At 38.8% G+C, this 22589-nt stretch overlaps 1 protein-coding gene across 2 annotated transcripts in view; it reads right to left on the bottom strand.

Annotated features, from left to right (window-relative positions):
* PPP4R3A (protein phosphatase 4 regulatory subunit 3A) overlaps positions 1-22323 on the bottom strand; it is a 37541-nt gene extending 15218 nt beyond the window's left edge. For both annotated transcript variants that reach the window (XM_047080213.1, XM_047080214.1), the window contains exons 1-4: positions 22044-22323; positions 11004-11059; positions 7559-7657; positions 3303-3920 (exon numbers count right to left, since the gene is read on the bottom strand). In XM_047080213.1, the coding sequence (XP_046936169.1) occupies positions 3303-3920; positions 7559-7657; positions 11004-11059; positions 22044-22185 (915 nt within the window). In that variant the 5' untranslated portion in view covers positions 22186-22323. The remainder of the gene's footprint in view (positions 1-3302; positions 3921-7558; positions 7658-11003; positions 11060-22043) is intronic.
* Between the last annotated feature and the right edge of the window lie 266 nt (positions 22324-22589).

The raw sequence follows: 22589 nt of genomic DNA, 5'->3' as shown, positions 1-22589 counted from the left end.
TGATCCTATGGTCTGTGGGTTCAAGCCCATGTCGGCTCTCTGCTGTCAGCACAGAGACCACTTCAGATCCTATCCCTCCCTCTTTGCCCCTCCCCTGCTCACACTCCCATGCTCTCTCTCTCTCAAAAATAAAACATTTTAAAAATGTATTTTAAAAACAAAATTTTTTTAAAGCTTTATTTATTTTTGTGAGAGAGACAGTGTTGTGAGCGGGGGAAAAACAGTGAGAGAGAGGGAGACACAATATCCGAAGCAGGCTCCAGGCTCTGAGCTGTCAGCACAGAGCCTGATGCAGGGCTCGAACCCACAAACCACGAGATCATGACCTGAGCCGAAGCTGGATGCTTAACTGACTGAGCCACCCAGGCGCCCCTCCATCACTATTTTTCACTAAGATTTTATTATACTTTGGGGCACTGGGGTGGCTCAGTTAAGCGTCCGATTCTTGGTTTCACCTCAGGTCATGATCTCATGGTTTGTGGGTTTGAGCCCCACATTGGGCTCCATAGCTAGCAGCACAGAGCCTGCTTGGGATTCTCTCTTTATCTCTACCCCTCATGCTGTCTCTGTCTCCCTCAAAATAAACTTAAAATATCTATATCGATATAAAAAACTTTGTTATACTTTAATTCCATACTACCTCAGCTAGTGTTAGATTCAACCACTACTTCAGCCCTACAGACATGCCTAAGTTAAAAATATATACTTAGTACGTATGTATAGATATATACATATGTGTGTATGTAATCTCCCACTAGATCATAAACTCCATAGTCTCTGTTGTACGTGCTCAGGAAACATCTTCTGTGATATTAAATTGGTTAATCCTACCTTTACTTTTTCTAAAATATACAAACAGACCATACCTCAAGTGGCACCCAAATTTAAGACACATCCCAGATATAACATATCCCACCAAGTGGAAATCAAATGATTGAAAAAGATTCTCTGAATTGCTCTATTTGGGGATACAGAAGTTCAGAGAATAAGAATGTTTAAAAAAAAAAAATGTTTAATATGGGGTGCCTGGGTGGCTCAGTTGGTTGAGCGTCCGACTTCGGCTCAGGTCAGGATCTCGCAGTTTTTGAGTTCGAGCCCTGCGTTGGGGCTCCATGCTGACAGCTCAGAGCCTGGAGCCCGTTTCAGATTCTGTGTCTCCCTCTCTCTGCCCCTTCCCCGCTCATGCTCTCTCAAAAATGAATAAATGTTAAAAAAAAATTTTTTTTAAATATCTAATAATGTTACACAGAGCAGTTAAGAGTAAGGGGAGAGTATGATTGTGTACATAAGGTGGGTAGAACCTGGTTTAAATTATATCTCAATCATCCCTTTTCAAAATTTATAAAATTCTTTCCTTCGTACCAGCACTTTGGATCTAAGTGGCCCCGCATCATGAGAAACAAAACTACAGCATTGGCAGCCAAGATTTTGCAAAGCATACTGTAGGGAAACAGACTCAATAACTTCAAATTACTTATACTTAATGAGTAAAACTGGCATCTCACAGGTATGAAGACCAAGAAAACACAGAAGTGACAAATCCCTGCATAACAAAATGAGAATCACGTGGAGCTAAAGGAAAAGACCAGAAGCACTCAGGACTATCAAGGAAACCAGAAAGAGCCTCCAGTAAAAACTAGATGCTTATCAAAGAACAAATAGAAATTGGTACTGGAACGTTCTCCCTGGTCTATATCAATCACAATATACTGTACAGAGATTACTATTGTCCTTTACTGTATTGACTGTATTATTTGTTTAAATGTCTCTTTTAAAAAGAATGGAGAACATGTCAAATCAGTCAACATGAACTGGAATTATTCCCAGCTCCAGGACAGCAGTGTTAGTAAAATGACTTTTCTATTTGGGGCGCCTGGGTGGCTCAGTCGGTTAAGCGTCCAACTTTGGCTCAGGTCATGATCTCACAGTTTGTGAGTTTGAGCCCCGCATCGGATTCTGTGCTGACAGCTCAGAGCCTAGAGCCTAAACTTTGGATTCTGTCTCCTTCTCTCTCTGCCCCTCCCCACTTGTGCTCTGTCTCTCAAAAATAAATAAAAATGAAAAAAAAAAAAAAAAAAAAGACTTTTTTATTTGAACTTATAGTTTTGTTTCTTTAAGGTGACAAAGGCAAGAACCCTGAAAATACATCAATATTCTAAAAAGGAACAACCATAAAAATTAAACTTACTACTTTATTCATAACATGTCCTATCAAGCAGCTCTTACCGACATTTGCCTCCTTTAACAAAACCAGGTTTCAATTATTTGTAGATCTGAGGTAAAGTCTTATATCTTCCAAGTCATATCATCTGTCTGTTATTCTTACAATATCATGGGCATCAAAGAAACAAAAAACATGGCAGGTGCACAAATCATAGAACTTTGCGCATAGCGCAAAGATTTATCTCGGTTAGACTAGACTAATTCCTACACTATAGGATAATATCCTGAGAAGTTTTTGGACCTTGAAGGTGTTACAAATGTGGATTGCTGGCTAGCTCTCATAGATTTTGATTTCTGTGCTTTGGGCAGAATCCAGGAAACATTACACCCTAGGCAATTCTGATACAAGCACACCTAAAACACCAGACCTGAGAGACTGGGGATACTGTAAAAAGAAAATTTGGGGTTTAATAAGGCAAATATTAATAGATACTTTAAAATAATGCTCAAAAGGCTTACATCACGTTCATGCATGATCTTTTATCGTCATATGACTTTACAGGGTAGATACTAATATCACCATCCTTCCGATCAGGAAACCAAAGCTTCAGGAGGTTAAGAAAGTTGCCCAAGTCACATAGCTATTAAGTGACAGGTGGAGCTGTAACTCATATCCACATCCAACTTCCCCCCACTCGTCTAATAAAGAAGCATGCATGCCCTTTGCTAAGGAGAGACGCAACTATAATTTGCCAACATCTGTATTCCCTTGACCCTAAAAACTGGGTCCCTTTATATATAATTACCTGGCAGCGTTACCAATTCTACAGAACTTATATTCTTCAGTTAATTCTACATTCAACCATTTCATTAAGACCATTCCCTTAACTTCTTCAAGCTAGACTTCTTTATCACATTTACCTTCCCTGACGTAAACATAACACCCCTCTGGTCCCACAGTATTAAATATTATAGTCTCTTCTAATAACACCAACATACATACCTTCAGACAAAAACCAAAACTCAATTTAGGTATTTACAAGGAACAATAAATTACTTCTGCTAAATCAATTAACAGTTTAAACGGTATCAATCAAGAAGTATCTCTGTAAGTAGGAAAATAAAATGATCTAACTCACCTGTAACATACCAACAATTTCTACCTTATTGAAAAAGATAAAGGAGTGAAGTGTTGATAACATATTTTCTTCAAAGACTGAAGGGGTAGGTAGAACCATATCTTGGATGTACTGAACTCTGTATGTCTGATGAATTTTTTGTTTCAGCTCAGGATCAGATATGGGAATCACTTCCTTAAACTTGGCTGTTTTTGTTAGAAATTCCCTGTGTTTTCGTGGTTGTGATAAAGCAGGATCATATTCTAAGCATCCAATGACGTCCATTATACATTCCTCAGAAAACATAACTTCGAAAAGAGCAGTTCGATTCAAGAGGAAGATGCCTTTGATAATTTCATACAAGTGGTGCAGTCCTTCAATATTTTCCAAATCCTCACACACATGAAAAAGCTCTAAGAGCTTTTTAATATAACCCTCATTTTCCAGTGCTAGTGCAAGTTTTTCACGACGCAGGGGGGAAGGTAAAGATGATGCCACAAGTTCTGCAATTTCCTCAAGGCGACTTAATTCACAAGATGGCAATTCTAAACCCGGTGATGACATATCATCAAAACGCTCCTCTTCAGATTCATCTACGAGATCCTGAGTGATATCCACTGAAGGGTCCTTTCCTTGAACCTATTAAATAAGATTTACGATGGCTGTCATAGAATATAATCAAGCAAATCTAAATGATATTCTTAGATGAATACAAGAGATGTTTTAAGAATCCTAGCACTGTATGCCAGGAGAGCCACCAAAGTTTAAGTAAAATTCAAATAAATATCAAACATCATAATGTTGTGATCACAGAAAACATGTAATTAATTATAAGTTACAAGGAAAATTTTAATATCAATTCCTGAAAGCAAGGGCCAATGACATGTGCAAACTGGCTTTGGACCAAAGTGGGTCAGTGATATGCTATGAGTGCTGGTTGGTGGCCCCAAAATATCAGTTAAGAAAAACTATGGGAAACAAGCATATTTACACAAAAGTGAAACTATTTATAAAAAGCAACTGTAACATACACGTAGTAGAGCACAGTAGAGAAGAGTCCCCAAGATTATCTACTAAAAGTAACCAAACCATGGAAGTTTTCCTTTCTGTTCACCCAAATTTATAGGTTTCATGATCCCTTCCAAGAAGCCCGAAAAGTGTTGTAAGCCCCAACTTAATGTCAATATATGGGCTCTCAGGGTTCACAATTAAATACATTTTAAGGTAAAAGGATATTTTTACCAAAGGGCATAGACTTATTTTGAAATAAAATAAGTTTTGCTATCTTAGCCCTATAATTTGAGACACTGTCACTAAATTTAGCAGCCCAACAGGCCAAGTTGAATGATAAAGGCATGGAAAACTTAGACCTTTTATGAAACGGCCAAGAAACTGAAATTGCTTAGCATGGTTAAGAGAGACTGTTAATGGATATTGGAAGGGGAGAAGGCCTGGAATAGGTTTTGAAATTATGCTCCAAGTTGATATCATCTTGACCTTAACCCAGTGGGCAACAACCACTGAAAGGCAACTAGGCACATTCACGGATTGTACCAGCCATAGTCTCAAGTTGGCTTTGGATTTGTTAACTACATAAACTCTCAATACAGCTTTAGATTCCTGATACTCAGGCTATGCCTTTACCTATAGAAATACAGTAGCATTTGATTAAAAAACCAAATGTAAAGGGACAAAAACCCTTACTGTAATGACAATGCTATCTTGAGTTTATCTGCAAATATGAAGGGAATCAAAAAGGCCCGTGGTTAGGATATTCTTGGAATCTGATCTACTCAGGGAATCAAGGTGGAATTGTAATGATTTGACAAATACGTTTCAGTCTTACTTTCAGAGAAGAAGTAATGAAGAATGAAAACAGAAGAAAGGGAGAATAAGCTACAAGTCTTCCTTAAGAGAAAGGATAAGTCTTAGAAACGAAATGAAAATGAGAATGTGGAGGCCATGAAAAGTGTAAGGAAGAAGAGATATATACAAACCTAGTATCTACTATCAAGGAGGATACTAGAAAATGGGGGAGACTTTTTGCTGTTTCTAGATCAAGAAACGAGCAGAGTTCAAGAGTAAGAAAAACATGTTAAGATCTCAAAAGAGCAAAAGGTAATGCATTCCTCAGAGCTAGGATCTAGAAATTAAGAAGTACAGACAGGATCATGAAAGACTGTGACTGAGAAACAACAATTTGAATCTAAAGTATGCACAAGTTGAAGGGGAAGATCAGAAAATCATAAAATAGCCAGTGAGTCCTAGGAAAGTTACTAGAGACAAAGTATACAAATACTACTACCTATGGCCCAAGTGTAAATGAAGAATTACAGCCTAAGGATACGTATAGTGAGGATGTGACAATTTATTAAAGGCAATTTATTAAATTTATTAAAGCGTGTCATGACAGCAACACATGGAGTCCCAGGTGTGAGTATTGGCCCTAATAGACTGTGTCCAGGGTGAGCTTGTTCAACTCAGAAAAGTGAAGGAGAACAAGGTCTGTCTGAGCAATGGGTGGGTGCCCTTAGTATACCGAGCTCTTCAATCTCCTCTCTCTATGGGAGAACTACTACACACAGGACAAAATCTGGACGCAAGTGCTATGAAAACAAACATATGGGAAAGAAAGCAAAGAACAAGAATGAAGAAAAAGGAATTCAGATATAAATGTCAGTCTTTCACACATTAGCAAAAAGGGACAGTTTGTTGGTCACGTTAATATGTGAAGAACACAGCTGAATAGGCGATCAAGCAGAAATAAATTCTGCAAATAAGGAAACACCGTGCCTCAAGGACACTGCAGTTTTATTAAAGCGATGGCTCTCAAACTTCGGGGGGCATTGAGAATCACCTAAAACAGGAACTGACAAATGATAGCCAAACATGGCCCACCACCAATTTTTGTAAATAAATCTTATTACCAGAGAACCACGCTCTTTAGGTATGCATCACGTGTGGCTACTTTCATTTTACAACAGGAGAGTTGAATGGCTGTTAAACTGCATGGCCAACAACTATCCCGCCCTTTACAGAGAAAACGTGACCTGGAAGGCTTGTTCAAATGTAATTCAAATACAATTACTAGGACCTACTCACAGAACTTCCGATTCAGTAGGTCTCAGGGTGGGGGTCTCAGAATTTGCATTTCTATCAGTTCTCAGGTCACACTGCTGGTCTGACGACCACACTTTGAGAACCAATAAATTAAAGAACCTGCTAAAGATTATTCTCCAATTAAAATAAGTGTGGAGACTGAGAAACTGTCCTTAGGATGCAATCGTTTAAATGAGTCTATAACAAGAGCCAGTGGCTTTAGCATATAATAAATGCAAAACAGACTGCATGACAAATGCATACCCGACAAGACGGTGGAGATCATGTGACTAGAGGTACCAGAGTCACTAGGAAATTCCAGAATCAACTGAGAACACGCAAGATGAGGTGGAACAGATAGTCAAGAACTACTAGAAGTTACTGAACAAAGTGAGATCAGATTGGCATTTTTATTTATTTATTTTTCAACGTTTATTTTTTATTTTTGGGACAGAGAGAGACAGAGCATGAACGGGGGAGAAGCAGAGAGAGAGGGAGACACAGAATCGGAAACAGGCTCCAGGCTCTGAGCCATCAGCCCAGAGCCTGACACGGGGCTCGAACCCACGGACCACGAGATCGTGACCTGGCTGAAGTCAGACACTTAACCGACTGTGCCACCCAGGCGCCCCAGATTGCCATTTTTAAAAAGATCCTTCTAGCTGTGGTATGGATTTGCGAAGACCAGTCAGGGTGAAAGCAATAAACAAGGCAAGAAATGACAGTGGCTTAGTAAATTGTGATAGCAGTGAAAATAAAGGGAAGTGAACGAATTTAAAATTTGTAATTGAAGGACTGAATGGATGTTAAGTGATGAAGGAAGGATAAATATGACCCACAAGTTTCTGGTTTCAGCAACTGGATGGCATTTACTGAGATGAGGGAGATGGGAGAATGAACAGATTCAGAGGAGATTATGTTCGGTTCTGAACTATTAAATGAGACACTAGTGAACACTCACAGAGGAGCTCTCAAAGACAGCTGGATATGAAAGTGTGGAGTTCAGCACAGATTTGAGGTAGATAAATTGCACTTGCCTATAAATCAAGCTTTTCACAGACCAACAGTGAATTTAAGAAATATGAAATGCTATTTAAAATCTTGGGCATTAGCTAAAAGCGCAGCAAAAAAACAATATACTCAGAGAGCATGTTAACTTTCTAGTTTCCTAAAATTACCTGACATATTTTCTCCCAAATTTCATCACATCCAGCTTTTTCTTGAAAGCTAAGGGCCAAGTCATAATTTTCTGCTTCAGACCACACAATCAAAGTATCCTTGAGAGAAAAAAAAAAGTCTGATTAGTATCAATTATCACAAACTACTTTAAAGTATAAGGCTTAAATAAACAAAGCAACTGTTCATGCGAGTGAACAGTACTCAGCAACATCCATACTGGTAATTCCCAAGCCTCTGTATACCTGGCTATAAAATGAAAACAATGTTTTCCTTAAGGAGAAGTTAACAAATAAAAAGTACTACAAAGCGACCAATCTAAATGTACTAAAAGATACATACCTAAACACTGTGTCAATCCTTTGCCTGCACACTAGTTACATTTTATGCTCTAGTCACAATGCCCAGAAAGGAAGCCTGAGCATTCATTAATTAGGGCACATTAGGAGGATGGGATTAATAAACAAAATTCCTTCTCTCATCTCTCTATTGTCAACATTGGATGTTCTTTACCTGGGGCACCTGAAGCCCATGAAATTACTGGCTAAATCTGTAATATGTGAGCACTTATCTGGGCAGAAAGTTTTTTAACCTTCACCAAAGTGCTGTAGTTCAAAAAGCAAGATGCTCCTACCACCCACAACTCCTTTGCTCCTACTTGGACAGGCTTTTATTTAATGGTAATAAGTTTAATGAATAGTAAAAATATTTACAGGGTCTAAGATATCTTTTCAAACTTACTGACAGTAATAAGCATATACACTGTTCCAGAGTCATCAACTATTTCAAAAATAAGCCCTCCAACTGAGAGAGGTTTGTGACCCATATATGAAATTTTGAATGGTACCAAGGAGAATTACATTCAAAAAGAAGCCTAATGGAACAGCTACCATATAGCATTTTTTTTTTCAGGCTGGTCCAAAGAAAAGAATTAGGAGAAGTCAGAATTAGGAGGATGTGAGTACAACATAAAGAAAACATAATTCAATCTAAGAAATAACTGCAAGGAGCCAAGCAAAGGCTAGGTGAGCATCTACCAGAATGATAAAAGGTTCCTGTATTAAGAAGGAAACATGGCTAGTCCATCTTTAAGGTAACTTAAAAGATATGTCTACATGGAGGAAGCTTCTAATACTTTTCCCTATCAAAGATACCCCTTATTGTACACAGATGGATCCCCTGATTAAAAATTTGTCTCCTAACCGGCATATTAATTCCTTTCAGTCAATTATGTAACTGTCCATCATGAGGACCAGTAGTCTCTTGCTGAACTACAGTGATGCCAACCAGAAGTAAATAAATGATCATCTGAATAGGCTGTGCAGTATTACTAATAGAATAAATCCACAATTTTTATTCAAAATTTTAAAAAACAGCTCAAAGACTCCTTTTTACTGTCCTCAAGAACTTCTAGAGATCATAGATACAAGGCACGCACCTGTTCCACAGTGACTGAGTAGCAGTTCAAACTCAAAATAATTTATATTAACATTGTAAGATCAACACACCAGAAATTAGTCAGTTGGGAAACCCCCTAGAGTCTGCTTCATCTTTAAAATAGGTAGAATACATACTGTTATGAAAATTGCTGATAATAGAACACCTACTGAACAAACCTAAAACCAATGATCACATTAGTAATAAGACAGATTTAATACAACCATAAGCAATTACTCTGGTACAATGTAAATTCAGATTCATCTACAGGCTTAAATCAGTGCACAGCCAGCCATTTGCAACCACGTGGATGGAACTGGAGGGTATTATGTTAAGTGAAATTAGTCAGAGAAAGACAAAAATCATATGACTTCACTCATATGAGGACTTTAAGAGACAAAACAGGACAAAACAAAAGAGACTCATAAATATGGAGAACAAACTGAGGGTTGCTGGAGGGGTTGTGGGAGGGGGGATGGGCTAAATGGTAAGGGGCATTAAGGAATCTACTGAAATCATTGCTTCACTATGTACTAATGTGGATGTAAATTTTAAAAAATAAAAAATAAAGTTAAATAAAAATACAGAAATAACCTTCAAAAAAATATCAGTGCACAGTTAGACATATGCTCTTAACTGTCCATTTGACAAATTTAGAAGTTTGAAAATTTTTAGGAATCGCTCTTCTGTTTTCCTTAAAGAGCCTAAAATCATCTTGTTTATCATCCAACATTAACCTATAGGTTAAGACATACGGAGCTCTTCATTCATCCTCAAAATAGACTTGATCTTTCCTTTTCCTTCAGATGACTTCCATTCTTCAACTAACTAAAACCTCAAAACACTAATTTATGTATTTAGGGATGGAATAGCAATGGCAAATACTCTAGTCTCCAGCCACTCGAATCAACCAATCTTAATGGTTCTTAATGGTTTTCTTAAGATCACTAAATGCAACGGTGTTAGCAGAACATTAGACTATCAAGAAAATATTTCAATTGTACCAAATGTTTGTTGGACAAATACATCACCACTAAACAGATTTAGGAGTTAATATCAGCTTTCCCATATACTCTCTGTGTGACCTCAACCAAGTCACAATCTTTAGGGATCTAATGTGCAAAGTAAAGCCAACACTAACTTTCCTCTAGTAGTATTTTAATGGTCAGTGATGAAGCAAAGCACTTTACAATTTATTTATAGGTTAATATATTTATAAAGTAATATACACATATGAATGCATTGGTAATAGCCTTTAGTCTAAATTATTTTATATCTATACCTTCAGGGTAATGCGGGGACTGATACTGCTTTTACTGGCTTTGTACAGCACTCAGTGTGAGTGTGTGTGTGTGTGTGTGTGTGTGTGTGTGTGTGTGTGTGTGTGTGTGTGTGGGTTCTGAATAAATACCCTTTGATGACAGTGCTACTAGGTACCAAATAGAGAAAGATTTACTTTCAGGTATCACTTGCTCTCTGAAGGATACAAGAAAGAGCATACTGAAACTAAAAGTTGTCTTAACAAACTGCATCACTGTTATATTACCATAAGGTCCTATTCAGGCTATGTAAGAAATCAGACTCTTACCTACACTGGATTGCTGTATAGGGACAGAAATATCCCTTCTGCACTAGCATCTACAACAGCAAAGAAAGCAGTTTCTACCATTTCGTTGTGTTAATAGCTGATTATATCAGTAGCCACTTTTTTCTTTAGGGAGAAACCAGAAAACTATACTGTTTTAGTTTTAACTTTTGAGAATTAAATCTTAGTTGCTAGAATATCTGAAATATAAACTAAGTTTAACTTGAAGTATTTTTTTTTATTTAAAATAAAATGATTGCTTTATACAGAGATTGGTTGAAATCACATTTTAGAATTAGACTAGGAAAGTATGTTGTAACCTGTTTTGAATTTCTCATTGCAAGTAATCAATGGTAAATTTTCATTTAATCACCAAACTGAGAGGATAACATACAAGGTAAAACATAACATCTTCACATTTTTACCTGTTGTTTCTGATATGCGGTGTTAGGATTTATTTTGGACTCTAAAAGCAGAGAACCTGGGAAACAAAAGAAAAACAAAACAAAACATTCCATTATGTGATTGCAAAGCAGCACAATTACATTCCATCACATACACACACATTTCCTTTCCTGAACACTTGATACAAATGTAACTTCAGTTAAGGAAACAGTGTTTTAAAAACAATTTTAAATATAATAAAACTTGTAACCCAACAAATACTTGATATATTATGTTTACTTTTAACAAGAAGAACACAATTATCTGAAGAGTGAGGAATGGGTGGTAAAAGAAATCTAACACCTTACGGGCAGCACAGAGTAGTGACATGGCACAGCACGTAGCAGGATGACCTGGGTTTAAATCTCTGAAACACATCAGGACTTGGATACGATCCATTTCCCCAGTACATCCCCACATTATGCTTCACCTTCAGAAAGTCTCTTACTTCTGTTCCAGAATTGCCACACTTCTCCATCTTCAAATAATCAATTGTTTTCTGATAGTAAACTAATTTTAATTTGCACATTTCTGTATTTTTCCCCCCTGGCCATATCATAAGACTTGCGATATTCAGGAAATAACTAGTACTTTGTTGAGGCGCCTGGGTGGCTCAGTCGGTTGAGTGTCTGACTTCAGCTCAGGTAATGATCTCACGGTTCGTGGGTTCGAGCCCCACGTCGGGCTCTGTGCTGCCTGTTGAGGATTCTTTCTCTCTCCGTTTGTCCCCTGCTCTCTGCACACTCTATCTCAGAAGTAAACTTAAAAAAAAATGTTTATTTATTTTTGAGAGAGAGAGAGAGAGAGAGAGAGAGAGAGAGAGAGAGAGAGAGAGAATGAGTAGGGGAGGGGCATAGAGACAGGGACACACTGAATCCGAAGTAGGCTCCAGACACTTAACCGACTGAGCCACCAAGACTCCCCTTAAAAAATAAACTTTGAAGGGGGCGCCTGGGTGGCGCAGTCGGTTAAGCGTCCGACTTCAGCCAGGTCACGATCTCGCGGTCCGTGAGTTCGAGCCCCGCGTCGGGCTCTGGGCTGATGGCTCAGAGCCTGGAGCCTGTTTCCCATTCTGTGTCTCCCTCTCTCTCTGCCCCTCCCCCGTTCATGCTCTGTCTCTCTCTGTCGCAAAAATAAATAAACGTTGAAAAAAAAAATTAAAAAAAAAAAATAAACTTTGATAAATTTCTCCGTGCTTCAATTTTCTTTATGCACAATTATTGGGCTTTTAAATTTTGTAATTAGAAGTTGTCTAGTGTTGCATTCATAACACGAAAAAGCAGCAAGGACATGAATATCTAGAGTCAACATTATTAAAAGCCTTCAACTATCTTTGTAAATATTCCTCCACTGTTTCCTGTAAATACTAGAACAGAAATTGCAATCTGTCGTTTCCCAGTGAAATCAGAGTATTCAGGTACATTATGGATCAAACTTAACTTTTTATAGATGAGTTGTAGCATACAATTATACTCAAAACGTGGTTTCTAGCAGAAAATACATTCCCAAAACCTACTTGAAATACCTATCACATCCTCAAAAACAATCCATCTTCAAAAAACTACATAAATAACAGACTGAAACTGGATTAAAGATCCAAGAGGTCTTGTGTCTTACAACCAAAATAAGTAATGCCTCTTTAAAATTAGGGGCGCCTGGGTGGTACTGTTGGTTAAGCATCTGACTTTTTGGCTCAGGTCATGATCTCGCGGTCAACGGGTTCAAGTCCCGCATCGGGCTCTGTGCTGACTCAGAGCCTACTTTGGATTCTGTGTCTCTCTCTCTTTCAAAATAAACAAATGTTTAAATGAATGAATGAATAAATGTTAAAACTGCACAGGGGCGCCAGTGGCTCAGTCATTTAAGTGTCCAAATTTAGCTCAGGTCTTGATTTCATGGTTCGTGGGCTTGAGCCCCGTGTCAAACTCTGCTGACATACAGGAACTGCTTGGGATTCTCTCTCTCTCTGCCCCTCCCCTACTTTCATGTGGACTCTCTCTCAAAATAAATGAACCAAAAAAAAAAAAAAAACAAGTTAAGCTGCAATAAAAGCATGATCTACCCAAAAGAAAAAATTGGACATCATTGATCAATGATAATTGGACAGGATCAAAATCAAAATCTGTGCTACAAATAACACCATCAAGAATGTGAAAAGACAACCCATAGAGTGGGGAAAAATAATTGAAATCATAGATCTGATTAAGGGATTTTTATACAGAACTCTGACAACTTAAATAATAAAAAGACAACCCAATTTTGGTCAATAAATCTGAACTGACATTTCTCCAAAGATATACAAACGGACCATGAACATAAGAAAAGATACTCAACACCATTAGTCATTAAAGAGATGCAAACAAAAACCACAAATAAGACCATTTAACACCTGCTAGGATGCCTATAATCAAAGACGGTGTTGCCAACCATGTGGAGAAATTGGATCCCTCATACATTTTGCTTGAGGTATGTAAAAAGGCATCCAGTTTGTAAAACAGTTTGGCAGTTCCTCAATTGCTAGAGTTACCAGCAATTCCACTCCTAGGTATATACCCAAGAGAAATGAAAACATATGTATGGTCACACAAATATGTGTACATGTAGTTTCTTAGCAGCACTTTTTCATAACAGCAAAAAAGTGGAAACAATCCAAATGTCCAAAAACTAATGCATAAATACTATTCAGCTATACAAAACAAAAAACAAAAAAAACGCCATAACATGGATAAAACCTGAAAACATTACAAGTGAAAGAAGCCAATCATAAAGGCCTATATTCTATGACTGTATTTATATGAAATGTACAGAGTGTACAAATCAGAGAAAGAGGTATAGGTTAGTGATTGTTTAGGGCTGGGGAGGAAAGGGGAGTGAATAGGTAGTGACTTCTAATGGTTACACGATTTCTTTCAGAGAGGACAAAATATTCTAAAATTAGATTGTGGTGATGGTTGCATAATACTGTGAATATACTGAAAAATACTGAATTATACACCCTGAATGGGTGAATTATATGGCATGTGAACAATGTTTTTGAAAAAGTGTAAATACTCATTTGGTAGAATACCACATAGCAGTGTTAATGAGTGAACCAAATATGTGAATCTTATAAATATCTACCATATAATTCTATTTACATAAAATTTAAAGACTAGCAAAAATTAACCTGTGGTGTTCATACACAGGTGGAGATAGTGACTGAGAAGGGACAGGCTTCCACAGTGCTGGTTATTTTGCAAAAATTCATCAGGCGGAATACTTACGATCTATGTGCCTTTTTGATGTATTACACTTGAAAAGTTTTTTTAAAAGTTCAAGAGTAGGGGTAAACAGAGGGGTGGAGTTATCACTTCAAATTGTGCTTTCGAAAACCACACCTGTAAAGGTGTGTCAACTATACTTCAATAAAAAGAAAGAAAAAGAAAGAGGAAGGAAGGAAGGAAGGAAGGAAGGAAGGACGGAAGGAAGGAAGGAAGAAAAACACACACCTGACTTGGCCGCTCTAAGAACAAAAAGTGGTAGTGGTACAACTATTATTTTTCAGGTACCAACTCCTTTGCATTTGCTTCAAAACTCTCTCTTCATAAAATTACAGGGTTAAGGGTAATTAGAAAGGAAAAACCACAAATTCAAGTGTTCCCTCCAAAAGCCCTAGCTAAAGCAAGAATAAGCACATAACTAGAAGCTTCTGATGTTGGCAAGTTTTTCTTTTTTCTGGGCCGCTCAAGATGTTAAAGGGAAGTATCTTCTGAAACACATTTTCAGTCACATCCCATGGCTTTGACCTAATATACCACCTTAGGAAGTCCAGCTCTGGTCCCCAAATACCATGCTCCCTAAGAAAGCAGTAAGTAGGCTGCAGAGGGTGAAGCATGGAAACTCCTTTTAGTGTGGGGACTAAGATAATAACAAAGACATATTTCTAGTTTTATATCTAGGCTATCTATTAGGTAGGTTCCCTTCCCCTATCTTAGTTTCTACTAGATCAAGTTATGAGCACTTCTCCAATTAACTGAAAAAGAACCAGATGAGTGTTAATACGCATTAACACAATCCTTTCTCCCAAGTTTACTTGTCTCAGTTGCTATAGCTACAGTACCCGGAATAGCCATTTCATCCTAGTAATATATGGGTATGGCTGGGGATATAGAGTTCAACTGTAGGTGAGAGGCATTTATCATGGTAGCAGAGACAACAGGGGAGAAATGAGGAAGATGATCCGTAGCAGCAGACCTCAAGCAACATTGCAGGAGGTAGAGTTGGTTCTCATTAAGGAGAACACATGCTTTTGATACCAGGTAGGTTCAATGTTAGCTTAATAACTGAAGCACATATGCACAAGAGTCCCCACCCAAACTTCATTTGAGAAACATACCCATCCTCTCCAATAAAAGATGCCTTATCCCCAAGAAGAATTCACTCTCACCCTCTCCATGACACCTCCTCCTCGTCTGACAAAGACACTCTGTCACACAGACTAGAGAAAGACAAGCCTACACAGCAAACCCCAATATCAAAGACTTGAGAAAAGCCAGTTGGCAAGGATATACTGGACACAAAGAAAAATCAAGACCATGATCAAACTAAAAGGAATGCATCAATACATGGAATTCAATTTGTCACTGCAGAATCTATCATTCAGACCAGTAGCAAAATCAAACACCCTCAGGTGAGCTAAAGTGTATTCCTACACAGCAAATGCTTGTCGGAGTCTATGTCAAAGAAGCTCTGATAGGCCTACGAGTCCATATTTGCACACAGACTTCTTAAAAAAAAAAAAATTCTTTTTTTTACTAATACCAAGACTGACAACCAGCACAACTTTTGGGGAGGGTCATTTTATCTGTATCTAAAAGACTTTTAAACACATACTACTCTTTGGTCTAACAGTTCTGGAAATTAGCCTACATGTTCACACAGTGCCAAGTATACGAACAAATGGGTCACTAGCAGCATCCGTAATGGTAAAAACGTAGAAACAATCTCTATGCCAGCTGTCCTCAAAGTGGGGGACCTCAAGGAGTCTGGAAAATCAAAACTATTTTCATAATATGACTAAAATATTATTTACCTTTTTCACCCTTATTTTTCTCAGTGTTGACACTGATATTGCAAAAGATTGAATGCAGAAGCAGGTTAAGAAATTAAACCAGACACTAAAGAGATTTGTAAAACTACGAAACAAGGGACACTCTTCTCACTAAATTCTGACTTAAGAAAAGCTTTTTAAAGTCTTAGTTTTAAATTCTAATATGGCAAATATCAGTAGATACAATCCACATAAAACAAAAGTTTTGGGGGATCCCAAGTTCTAACAGTATAAAGATCTCCTGGGGAAGAAAGTTACAGAAATGCTACTCTATGCCAGCAACAGTATACTTGCAGGAATTAAACATATACAATGATTTACTATGCTTTTAGATGACAGATCTGTGTATCTTAACATAGATGCCCTAAATATATAGACAAAAAAGGAGGTCTGTACACTCAGGAAACGGGGGAACAATGGTATAGGAAGGAAAATGCCACTCAGAACATCACCAAGACAACTGTAAGTAGAAGTTGTCAAACATAGATAAGCAAGAATGATGGACAATAAAACATTTAGTACAACAATGAGTATAGATGATTTGAGGTCATTAAAAACTTTACCTCCCTGCTTCATGACATCTTTGTTCCTCCTGTAAAATGAAATGTATCCTTGAATCTATTCTTGTATCCTGCTGCCAATTCCCAACACACCTCGATCAAAACAAATACCTCCAGGGAGTGGGATGAGAAGTAGTTGGTAGCACACCAGTGAAGCATCATTCCAAAAGTGTCTGAATCAGAGAACCTACAACTAGTGCCTGCCGCCTGGATCCAGCCAGCAGACAGCCTGTTTGGGTTGCAGTCTAACACACATTCATACACTGAATTCATGAAAATGTTTTAAAATGCAAAGACTTTACATTAAAAAAAAAAATCTAGATTTCTGGCTGAGTGCAGGAAAAAAAGACCACAGAACTAAACTATTTAATCAAAGAGTCACTAGAGCAAGACTTATGGTTAGAAAACATGATATCCCTAGGGTTGTTGTATTAACCAAAAATTTCAAGTGCCAACCCCAGCATCTACTACATAACCAGCACTCGGTACTTGTTTTTTTTAAAGCATGGTCAAAATATCATTTCACTGGCATCACTGTGCTGCTGAATAGCAGAAAAATTAGTAACAACAATGATCCAGAAACATATTACAATGAAAGATTAATCAACAGGTTTATATTGCTTAAGAAAAATACTGTAGCAAATAATACTTAGAAAACACTCCAAGAAAACTGTTAAGATTTTTAATCTTCTGATACAGTGTTATTTAGCTAGAAAGTTCACTGGATTAGAAGATAGCATTTCCTTTCACTGGAGAAATGAGATGTTACAGTTTCTGTAACTTTTATGGTTCTATTTTCAGTATCAACCAACGAATCAAGTTCAGGTTGTTAAACAGTTTAGGGGCGCCTGGGTGGCTCAGTCGGTTGAGCGACCAACTTTGGCTCAGGTCATGATCTCACAGCTCGTGAGTTCGAGCCCCGTGTTGGGCTCTGTGCTGACAGCTCAGAGCCTGGAGCCTGCTTCGGATTCTGTGTCTCCCTCTCTCTGCCCCTAACCACCTCGCATTCTGTCTGTCTCTCTCAAAAATAAATAAACATTAAAAAATTTTTAAAAAAGAAAAAAGAAACAGTTTAGATTTGGATAAATTAAAGATTTCAGAATGAACAGATCCAGCTGTCACTCCACAGTAAGCAGTTTAACATCTACTCATCTCTGGTATACTGTCCTTAATGCTCAAAACTAAGGGCAGGAGCTTAAGTACTGTGCTTCATTAGAGGAAATAAAACACCATCAAAAATGAGTTATTTCAAGTCCAAAATATCATCTGGATAGGACAGCAGCATACACTTTAAACCTATAGCAATTCTGTGTTCCAAGTCCCTCTCTCCTGATTTTGTGGCTCAAGTTACACACAGCGTTTAAAAACTGAAATGAAGCCTGGGGGAAAAAATGGTGGCATTACATTAAGAGGTTCCACGCCTATGTCAAACTTTCACTACACTCCAGCCCGATCACCTATACCCGACCTAGCTGATGGACTTCAAACTGTCGAAGTTACCACCCACAACAGATGATAAATAAGGGTTTGCTCACCCTAGGCCTACTGATTTTCTACAAAAGTAGGTCTACATAAGAAAAAAAAAAAAAAAAACAGGGGGCTTTAAATGGACTTTTCAAAGTGAAATCTTTCTCCCACTACTGATACCGAGCTCTCCCTAGCAGCTAAATCTGGAATGCCAACTGTACACAAGATTCTATACTACTTACTAATTTATGAGAGAAAAAAAAATGCTGTTACTATCTCTGTTCAAATCACCACAACAGCCCAAACAAAACAAGCTTTCCACCTAAAGTGTTCTGACCTCCTTTTCTAATTATAGTGGGGGTGAGCCACTACCTACTACTACGTTCTACAAGAGGCAGACGTACAGGATTCTAGTTTTCGCCACAGTAGCAGTTCTGCCTCGACAAAAACACTTCCCCGTCTCATTTTCTTCATGCTCCAAGTAATACTGAAAATTTAACCTTCTAAACTCTGAAATAGGTAAGTCAGACAATAGGGGAAACTATTTTGAAATGTAAAAATTACTTAATATAACTTAAGGTAAAAACCAAATGTAAGAACACTATTCTTGATGCTTGGCAAGTAATCCAGAAAAAAAGAACATGGATATGATTTTATGTAAAAAAGACATCCTTCACTGTGTGGAGAAATTCCAAATTCTTTTATCAATTCTAAAATTGGAAGATGGAAGTGGTAAAAGCCACAATAAGACGTTAGAATGATCTGAAATAATAAACTGAGAGGGCAAGGTAAGGGATGACATTATTATCCTTCACTTCAAGCAACTTAACAGGTACAGAAGTTGAAAGAAGAAAAAAAAAAAAACACAATACCAAGTAATTTTTATTGTTAGATGGAATTTTGCAGGTACCTGAGAAATGAAGTAATCTATCTTCATTAAAGAAAGGGTTGTGTTCATACAAAGTATTTTACCAGTATGAACTAATGAATAAGGAACCCCTAAAAAAATGGGCTCGATAGCTTGCAGGACATCCCTTCCTCCAAGGCAAGGTGGGCTACAGATTTGCCAAGCCACTCAGTTCAGAGGGGAAAGGCACATACTTACATACAAAGATGCACCCTGTCAACAGAGAGGCCACAAGTACTTCCATTCAGAAGTGGCCTTCCTGATTTTCGGTGTAGTGTATAAAGGCCTCTAACAAGATAAAAGGCTCATTTTATGGAAAATCAGAAATACTTTCCATTTTGTTCACCACAATAAATACAGAGATTCTCAATTATCCTATAATGGAGAATGGGAGAAGCACACAATAATGGATGACCCAAATTAGCAGTCCATATAAAAACTTCCATCTGGCGTGAAGATAAACTATAATTTTAAATATCTTTAGGCTAAAAATTTTTTTTATGTTCTTTGAAATAAGCTTTGAGTCTGTAAGTATAAAGCAGCAAATGCAAGTAGACAGCAATAATGGGAATTTAAAACACACTATAAACAGTTAATGATAATTAAATAATAACAGTCTCAAGCCATAGGCTAGCTGTCTGAGCCTCAGTTTCCCCATCTGCAAAATATAGCTAATAATAGTACCTACACCAGATGACACAAGTAAACAGTCTCTGGCACATAGCAGGTACTCAATAAATTTTTACTTTGAATCCTATTTGGAGTTTTCCTATTAGAAAAAGCATTAACCAAACTAGGGATTATTTAAATTGTTTTTTTTTAATATTTATTTATTTTTGAGATAGAGCATGCGCAAGTTGGGGAGGGCAGAGAGGGAGAGAATCCCAAACAGGCTCAGCACTATCAGTGCAAAGCCTGGTGCAAGGCTCGATCCCACAAACTGTGACATCATGACCTGAGCCGAAATCAAGAGTGGGATGCTTAACTGACTGAGCCACCCAGGTGCCCCCAAACTAGAGATTATTTACGACATTATGCCATAAGTGTGCTGGAATTTTCTAAACCCACTCTTTGGATTTAGTTTTCCTTTATCTTAAATGTAACAAAGGCACATCAGTTATATTTAGTTCAGCTTTTTCTCTATCAATAAATAAAAATAAATAAAACTAATGGATAAAAATTAAAACCATTTTGTTTTTGCCATTCAACCTGTTTTATTGCAGAGTTCCAAACTTTCCAAAGGGAGAAAGGGAGTTTAGGGGCTATTTCCAAAGAGGTAAAAATAAAAATGGGAAACAACCAGATCCCTACATCAGTACATTAGAACAGGAGGATTCCCTAGGATAGTAGGACATTAAAACATAACACTTAATACTTTAAACAAAACACTCTGCATAATGAGTCCAATTAAATACACGATGTGAATGTTAAACATGTTATTTTAAGTTATGAGATTTCAAAGAATTGACCTCAAATCTACCCACAGTTTCATTTGGAAGTTAACTGAACCTACAAAGCCCATTCTTTCAACTCATTATGTAAAAAGTTTTCCAAACATGCAAAGGAGGAGATGTTAGAGTAGTGGTGACTTTGTGATAGTCACACAAAAGCATGCTAACACATTCAAACTTGTATTTTTAAGAGGCAAATAAGAGGCCTCAGAAAAATATTCCCAATGTATTCAAAATCCTTTAAATCCCTACCAAAGGAAATAATCTCTCCAATTAGGCTATTCTGGGTAGCCTTATAAAGATAACCTGTGGCCAATATAACTCCAAATTACAATTTTTCAAATCAGATTGAAAATCGATGTCCCTTGAGTGTTCAATTACAGAAGGGTGAGTCTTGTTTGTTTTTCATGGAATGGGGAGTTCAGGGTTGAAAGTCCAATTAAAATTCCTTGAAACGAGTTTGTAATAATTCTGATACAGAACAACTACAATCCTAATAAACAAATAGCTAGAGTGAAATTATAGACTAATGTAACAAGACAAGTTTTCAAATTCGGGAGAAACAATTTGAAAACACTTTCACCTGACGTGAACATTTTAAGTGAAACCCAAGCTATGCCACAGAGAGAAGTGGCAATCCCTAAATAAAGTAAGTCTTGAAAAATGTGAAACACTTATTTTCAAACAACTGGGTCTTTGAACCTGGAGGGCTATTTCAAAACATGTGAAGCACAGGCACTAAGGCAGATTCAAAAGGTTTTAAAGTTATTGGCCAATTTCTCCCCACCTGTTAATTGAACCAAATAATGAATATACATTTAAGCAATCAAAAACAAACAAAAACAGCTCGTATAAAATTATTCCAAGCTTACAAGAAGTTTACACAAACAATACACAAAAATCTGTATTTGTGGAAAAGACAACACTGGGGGAACACAAATCGATCTTCTCACGGCAAAGCAGCATTTTCTCTGCTGAATGCAGAGTTGCCGGATTCATGAACCAGTGTTGCCAACCTGCAACACGATCAAAAAACTGTAGCAGAAAAAGTTAAAAAAAAATAAAAAAAAAAAAAAGGGCACAGCAAAACGTTCTCCGAAGACTGAAACACCTAAGAACTTTCTTCGCTCCGAGAAAGTTTCACGCCTGCTTTACAGATGAGTGAACTAAGGCAGAAGATCGGATTAATCAGTGCCTTTCTCAAGGTCACTCTAGTGCAAAAGAACAGTCCGGGCTCCCGATCTTAGGCCCCCGACCTCTCCACACGCCCAGGCAGCACAGTTCAAGCGTGCTGGGCTCCCCTCGTCCCCGCAAGTGCTACCAAGCGCTGGGAGGAAAAAGACATTTCGAGCGCTCCCCGTGCAGCTAGCTAGCTCCGGGAGGACTGGGGTGCTGGTGGCCCGTCCTCCCCGAGGGCGGCAGCCGCCCCCAGCCCCAGTCGCCCCCTCCGTTCTCGCATTAGCCCCAACCAACCAGGGAGGTGGCCCAGGGCCGGGGTGGAGTGAGGGAGGGGAAGCAAGGGTCCCGCCGCAAAGGGCTTCACTTACCATCGCTCTCGGCCCTGACAAGCAGGGACATGCCCTTCAGCCGCTCCACGTAGCCCGACGAAACATGCCCGGTGCCCCGGTCGTCCCACTGCCGGTCCTCGTTGAGCGTGTAAACCTTCACCCGCCGCCGGGTGTCGGTCATCGTGCCGCCCGGGGGCCGGGGCAGAGGCCCCGCTGGCGTCGCCCAGGAAGGGGGGCCGGGACAGGCGGGAGCCGAGGCAGGAGGACGCCCGCAAGCGGAGGACTCCCGAGCCTCACTACCGCCGCTGGCCGCTGCGGGGCCGCGGGGCCGCCCGCATGGCCCGCTCCTGGGCCCGAGCTCTGGGCCCCGGCCTTTCCTCGCCTCCGACTCCTCGGCGCTATTGTCCAGGCCCGGCGAGCCCGGCCGCCCCGACAGGGGCGCGCAGCGCTTCGCAGCCTCCCGCCCCGATGCGGTAGGAACTCGAGGCGCCGGTCACTGCCCTGCTCCCGCCTCCGCCATGATCTCCGCGAAGCCGCTTCCCGCGCCGCCGCCTCCTCAGGCCGCCGCCGCCATGTTTTCCTTCC

The sequence above is a fragment of the Lynx rufus genome, unplaced genomic scaffold, assembly GCF_022079265.1.
Source record: "Lynx rufus isolate CCGP_SWC_20201006 ecotype Redwood Valley unplaced genomic scaffold, mLynRuf1.p SCAF_17, whole genome shotgun sequence".
Taxonomy (NCBI): Eukaryota; Metazoa; Chordata; class Mammalia; order Carnivora; family Felidae; genus Lynx; species Lynx rufus.
The sequence above is the reverse complement of the archived record's forward strand: the minus strand, read 5'-3'. Positions and strand labels throughout refer to the sequence as shown.